Consider the following 7,294-nt stretch of genomic DNA (forward strand, 5'->3'; position numbering starts at 1 on the left):
TTTTTAAAATCCTAATATGCTAGGTATTCAAAGTTAGTAAAATTTTCTTAAGAGTGTTTTGAATACTAAGAGAAGTTTGATGCTTGATGATTGTTTTGAGATATGGAGGTAATAATATCAAAGTCGTGCTAGTTGAGTAGTTGTGAAATTGAGAAATACTTGTGTTGAAGTTTGCAAGTCTCGTAGCATGCACGTATGGTAAATGTTATGCAACAAATTAGAAACATGAGGCGTTATTTGATTGTCTTTCTTATGAGTGGCGGTCGGGGACGAGCGATGATCTTTTCCTACCAATCTATCCCCCTAGGAGCATGCGCGTAGTACCGAGGTTTTTGATGACTTCTAGATTTTTGCAATAAGTATATGAGTTCTTTATGACTAATGTTGAGTCCATGGATTATACGCACTCTCACCCTTCCATCCTTGCTAGCCTCTTCGGTACCGTACATTGCCCTTTCTCACATTGAGAGTTGACGCAAACTTCGCCGGTGCATCCAAACCCCGTGATATGATACGCTCTTTCACACATAAACCTCCTTGTATCTTCCTCAAAACATCTACCATAACTACCTATTATGGCATTTCCATAGCCATTCCGAGATATATTGCCATGCAACTTTTCATCATTCCGTTCATCATAACACATTCATTATTGTCATATTGCTTAGCATGATCATGTAGTTGACATAGTATTTGTGGCAAAGCCACCATTCATAATTCTTTCATACATGTCACTCTTGGTTCATTGCATATCCCGGTACACCGCCGGAGGCATTCATATAGAGTCATCTTTGTTCTAGTATCGAATTGTAATCATTGAGTTGTAAATAAATAGAAGTTTGATGATCAAGAATGTGCAGCCAGATCTCCTTTTCCTTCAACCATTCATGTTCATCTTCTTCCTCGTGCAGCTTCTGACTGACCCAATCGTAACCACCTGCCAACCCCGTCCCCTCGACCTCCTCCCACTATTTTGCTGGCCGCCGCATTGGCCATCCCTCTAAGCCCCGCCCACATGAACAACTCTCGCGAGCCCCCAACAGCACCCCCCCCACCCACTAAAGTTTCTTACTTGCTTCTGCCAGCTATCGCCGGCTCCTGCTCGTACACGACTCGGCCTCGTGATGGACTGCGCTCGTCGTTGGCGCTCCTCATGTTGTCCCCATTTTTGGCCACGGGCTAAATGGAATCGACTGACACAACCAAAAAAAATTCAGGCGCGTGTGATTTAGCAAAACCAGAATCATATATCTATTTGTTTGCCAGCACGCATGCTAGATACATATTACCAGGTGTTGCTGGGAAATACCTATCCGTCTATATATGCAAATAAGAAGCATACTTCGCATATATTCACAATTCGGTGCCCAGACTCATCTCCACCCAGTGAACAGTAAATTCAAATAAATACTAAAACCATTAAAACATTCTGAAATTCTTTTAGGTGGAATATGTTCCAATGCATGACGTTCGTGTCAAATTTTAACTTGTTCGGACATCTGAGGAGCTCATGGCAAAAAAGACAAAATCGATTAAAAAAAATATGAACAGTAAACTTTCTTACACACCTAAATTTTTTTTTTGCCGAGAGCTACTGAAATGTCCAAGCTCCACGAAATTTGGCATGGACTTCACACACGTGAGCATCTAGCATGTCAAAAAAATCTGATTTTTTTACTATTTCAAACATATTTACTGTTCACCTCACCTGCAGATGCACCCGAGAGCCAAAACGTTGTGTCCCATACTTTGCTATTTGTCTCTTAGCTTAGATAGGACTGCTTCTTTTCGTTGCCAATAAGAAGCATGTGATTGTTGTGACAAACAAATCGGCGTGAGTGACAATGTAGTAACAAGCACTCCTGACAGTTGGTCATACCAATAATTAAGCAATCAAGTTCAGAGCATCTAGCTAACATATTATCAGTAAAGATGGACATGGGCAACCATCACTTTCAGCAAGACAGCAAACACCCTACAAGCATGCTAACTTGAATCACCTCCCCCCTTCCCCCTCCCTTCTGCGGCCGTTGCCGCCCCGCCCTCCCCTCTTCCTGCCCCACCGTCATGCAGGTTGTCACCCCGGTCATCCCGTTAAGCCTCGCCTCAATGGCTTTGCCCCCACCCCCACCCGTCGACACCTCGTTAAGTTTCTTACTCACTCTCACCAGCTATCGCCGGCTCCCGGCCCGCTCGTACACGGCTCGGCCCGGCCGTAGTCGACGCTTGTTGTTGGCACTTCTCACATCATCGACATCTTTGGCCTCGGGCTGCGTGGAATCAACTGACACAACAAGAAAAATCAGGCGCATGAGATTTAACAAAACTGAAATCACATTTCTATCTGTTGGCCAGCACGCATGTTCCATACATATAACCAGGTGTTGTTGGGAAAGAACGTCGGTGTATATGTGCAAATAAGAAGCATACTCCCCTATTTTTGTCTTAGCTTAGATAGGACTGCTTGTTGTTTTTGTTGCCAACAGGAAGCATGCGTTTGATTATTCAAACAAATCGGCGTGAGTGACAATGTAGTAGTAGTAGTAGTAGTAACAAGCACTCCTGACAGTTGATAGTGGCAATAATTAAGCAATCAAGTTCATAGCATCTAGCTAACATGCATCAATAAAGACGGGCAATGGGCAACTATCACTTTCAGCAGGACAGCAAGCACCCTACGAGCATGCTCCTAACTTGGATCACCTTTTACTTACCGAGAACCTTTAGGTGCTGGGATTGCTTTCTTTTCCCAACAGTACTTAATCGCCTAGGATACCTAGCTGCGCTTCAAAGCCAAGCATGCATGCATGCGGGCAATTCTTTCTTTCTATGTTGGAAAGGGGAGCTGCAACAACCGCCCATCTCACTGCAAACACCTCTTCGAGACATATATAATGGTGACATATGGATACAGATGCCTCATGACAAAAAATAGTTTAAGACATGTATATTGATTTTTTCTCTCCAACGCAAGCTACTACTAGTGTACTTTATCAAAGAATAGAAAGTAGATTTTTACTACACATGCATCTCTATTCTTCACTTCAACTTTTTTAGCTTTTTACACCAAAGCATATTTTTTCTCGCCAAGCATCCGCCTCTTGTACATAGCACATGTGGCATCACCACGAGGCTATGCATTGTACATGCCAGGGCTAACACGTGCCACATGGACATGAGCTGATGAGCATTGCACACCCAGAGCGAGTGCACGTCCATGGCAAGCTTGTTGCCATGGACCATGGTTGCTGCATGCCTTTGTTCCCTGGCTAGAGCGCCAGCCCCCTCAATTATTTTCATCTCTGTCATGGACGTACGTACTGATGTGTAGAAAAAAGAAACGAGCAAGGATGTTTGTTGGTGGTGACACTACGGGTGACGGTACCAGGCGAGATGCAGCGTGAGCATGGGTTAAATGCCACTCACATTGCCGGTTGGTCTCAAAACATTGACAGAGGGCCGAGAGAAGTGATGACAAAGCTAGGGTTGGTTTAATTGACCCATTCACCCATTGCATGCAAAATTCATGGTAATTTAGTGATACGTAGCCTGTATTAAGATATATTGACGGCGGTCGAGAGCAGTGATCCTAGTCAGCATATAATTATAAGTAACTCTTTCTATGTTTAGCATTATTGCGAAGCTAAGGTCTCACTGACAGCGGCCGGGATGCAATGAGAGCATGCACTAATATGCATCGCCGAATCCGGCGTGCAGACGGGCGTGATCCACGTCTGCTCTGCCGGCAGGCTTATACGTGAAAGAAAAGCAAACTAACGTGCTTCATCAGGAGAACTGATTAATTCAGTTCGCCCCGAAAAAGCAGAGCTCAAAATGTCGTCGTACAGAATCGGATTCTGACGTCTTTTCGTCTTTGAATCGGCACGCAAAGACACGTCGCTTTCGGATGAGGTATAAAAATTGATCCAGAGCTTTTTCTGAAATTATCTCGGCCTTTTTAAAACTAGGAGAATGCTAATCTGTACTACTGTAGTTGCTTAATGCGTCTATTAGCCACATGCATGCTGGCCAACGGGTCCACGCGCTGTTGACCAAGGCACGGCTGAGATTAAACAATGTACACAGTTTTGACAGCTAAGAGCATCTACAGACCTCAAACCCTCTTCAAACCATCCATGTACACGCCTGGTCAGTGACCGGACATGAGTGAAGAAAAAATAACTCAATCAGACCCCTCTTATCATCCCTACATGTTTAGATTGTCTGCGAACCTTGATATTGAGTCAAATGTAGGAGAATATAAGGTCTCATGGATGCACCCGATCAGTCCGCCACGCAGGACGTGACCCAACCAATCACATCCAACTGATCGGACATATATAACGAGAAAAATAAGAAATATGGTTGCATGAACGGATAAATAGGGTCTTAAAACAAATACGTCCGCATATGCTTATTAGGTGCCGAATTTGCTCGCCCGGCTATAGATGCTCTAGACGAACCTGGCTAATTCATCCCCTAAGAGCTAAGAGTCTGTTAACACGCCTGGATACGTCCTCGAAAGGTGACTGGCCATCCCTTATTTTGATGTCTCACAAGCAGGTACCTTATTAAGAAATCCTAAGAGTATCTATAGTCGCATACGACGAATATGACCTTTCAAACACCCGCGGATGCATCCGGACGCGTCCGTCGGCAGTGAACGGCCAGTCTTCAAATTAGCACAACTGCATCCGGACACCTCATACTAGATTCTTAAATTCATACAAAAGCATGCAAAGGGGAAAAACCCTCGTACTACGTAGATCACCTAGCTACTCCACGTCGGAGATGTCGACTATCTCTGTGCCCGGCTCCGGGTACATGGGATGCAGCTGCAACTCTGGCTCCTTCGGCTGCTCCGCTCCAGCCTCCTCCTCTAACACCGCGCCGAGTAAGGTGAAGAGCGCGTCGGCCTACGCCCGCTTCTGCCGGAGGAACTGCCGGTTGCCTTCCACATAGGCCTCATCCTGGATGGACTCCGGGATGGCCTGCTGCTCCACCATCTCCGCTTCTTGGGCGACGACAAACGCCACCTTCGCCTCCTCCATGTTGAACCCCGGAACAGGCTGCTCCGCCTCGTCCTCCTCTGGATCCGCCACCTTCATCGGCTCCGGCAGCTGCTCCACCTCTCCTCCTCCTCTGGCGAGTCCGGAGGCAGCCCGGCGGCGATCTGCCTCTGGTGCTCTGGCGTGAGCATAGCATACGTGGTGATCTTCTGCCGGACCATGGTAACACCGAAGAGCGTGGGAGAGCGGGGTAGAGGAGGTAGATGGGCTCGGGTTGCGGCACAGAGAGGGAGTAGGTGGATGGGCTCGGGTTGGGGGACGCCGGCCAACTTAAATAGCTGGATTTGGCCCCGGGCGGCGAGCCGAAGCGGCGCCATGAAGCTTTCACACCGCGGCGATGGAGAAGGCGTGTGACGGACTGCCGGCTTTTGGGATGGTTCCGTGTGGGACGCCATCGCCAGTCCTACACGGCATACTCGCTCGGACACCGCCATATTCACCCCATATTTGGGTTGGATATGTGGGTGCCTGTCAACTCGGGCGTTTGAGGCCTGTTTGAGGCGTCCGTCTAGATTAGATTTTTGTGACCGGTCAGTGACCGGGCGGGCCGTCTGGATGTTTGAGGCCGGTTTGAGGCGCCAACCTATAGATACTCTAAAATCCATACAATCCCATGCAACATAAAACTTAACTCTACGTAAAAATCTTGATGGACTCATGCAGCCGCCTGACGATCCGCCGCCTGACAATCCGTCGTCGCCCGTCGAGGCCGGCGCCATTGCAGCCAGCGGCTCATCGCGGAGATCTAACGTGGCGGACCCCTCTCTCCTGACGTCATCGTTTCACTCTCCTTCCTCTAGTGCGGCGGCGCTGTCGGGTGAAGGGGCTGTTCGAGCGGCGGCGGCGGGGGCTGTTCGTGCGGCGGCGGGGACGGATCTTGGCGACAAGACGGATGGTGAGATCACAGGAGAGCTGTCGCGGTGGCGGCAGTGGCAGGTCCATTTCGCTGATGAGACGGATCCCGACACTTGGATCGTGGGGCGTCTTCATTTCACTCCATCGTCGCGATGGATGGCTCTGCTGGATATGGAAAACGATGTGTTGGTTGGCGATTACCTACCGGACGACGATCAGATCAAGGTAGGGCTTCGTTTTTCCTTGGATAACTATGTTGTTGTAGTTGGGCATTGTGTGCAGGTTGATCAGATCCCGGCGGTGGACATGGTTGATTTGACGAACACAACAAGTATGGATCGAGAGACGGCGCCGGGCTCTTCAAAGCCGACCAGTGTGCGTGCCCCCGGTGATCGCCGGAGGGTGGGTGGGCGCTTCTGGGTGCTTGCGGACGACGACAGTGGGGACGAGGATGATGATGGCGGGCGCTCCGGCGACTCGACGGCCTACTCGCCGACTCCATCAGATGTGGTTTGTGAAGCTTTTGGTTCCAGCTACGAAGAGGATGAGGTGGCCGAGATTGTGGAGGCGGTCGTCCCTCTCGAGGATCCGGCGAGGAACGGCTTGCGTCCCGGAGAGAAGATGGAGTTGCTCCGGCGTGTCGTGCATCGGAGGACCGCGGTGACTGCCCATCGGCCGTGGAAGGGCCCTCTCCCCAAGGTGAGTCTCCCTAAGCTTACTGTGTTTGATTTGGTTAGACCGGAGGCGTGGACGGTTGTTGTCAGGAGGAAGAAGGGATGCCGTACGGCGGCCGGCCGGCAGCAGGCGGTGTCGGCGGCATCGCTCGGGATCGCGGCTGCTAGGGCGGCGCGTTTGAAAGCCCTGATTGGCGCAGATGGGCTACCGGTGGCTATTGGGCCATCTTCGGCTGGGTATGAGGCCCAGCGCGAAGAGGATCCAATTGGGCCGGATGCGGTTGGGCCGGGAACAGAGAGGCGGAAGGATATCGACTACGTGCGAGGCGCATGCAGCGATCAATCTTCCTCTCTTTCCATCGCACGCCATAGGGTTTCCGTTCGTACGCGTTCTCTTCGCCGTGCTGATCGTGACGGCCGCTCTCGTCGCATCCCTCCGCTAGTGCCCATGGCGGGACGTGCTGTGGCGGGGTAGCGCCGCCGGCAGGGTCTGTTGCTGGCCGTGGAGCCGTGGTGCCGTAGCCGGCCGCTCCTGCCGGCCGTGGTGCCCTGATCCCAGGGGCCAGCTAGGCTACGGTGCCCTCGGAGGTGCAGGCGGCGGGTCGAGGACTGCCGCTAGCCGGCTCAAACAATCCGGCCTTGGGCCAGGGTGCTGCAGCGGTCGCCCCGCGCCTGCCGGCTGCGGTCGGTGTTGCT

The 7,294-nt window shown here is 50.5% G+C and overlaps 1 protein-coding gene across 1 annotated transcript; it reads left to right on the top strand.

Annotated features, from left to right (window-relative positions):
- Positions 1-5,726: 5,726 nt before the first annotated feature.
- On the top strand, positions 5,727-7,073 carry LOC147965826 (uncharacterized). Its single transcript, XM_087530625.1, has one exon. The coding sequence runs from the start codon at positions 5,727-5,729 to the stop codon at positions 7,071-7,073; it is 1,347 nt and encodes a 448-aa protein (XP_087386751.1).
- Positions 7,074-7,294: the final 221 nt, after the last annotated feature.

Source organism: Triticum urartu, chromosome 6A (genome assembly GCF_056163025.1).
Source record: "Triticum urartu cultivar PI428250 chromosome 6A, HENAU_Tu73, whole genome shotgun sequence".
Lineage (NCBI taxonomy): Eukaryota > Viridiplantae > Streptophyta > Magnoliopsida > Poales > Poaceae > Triticum > Triticum urartu.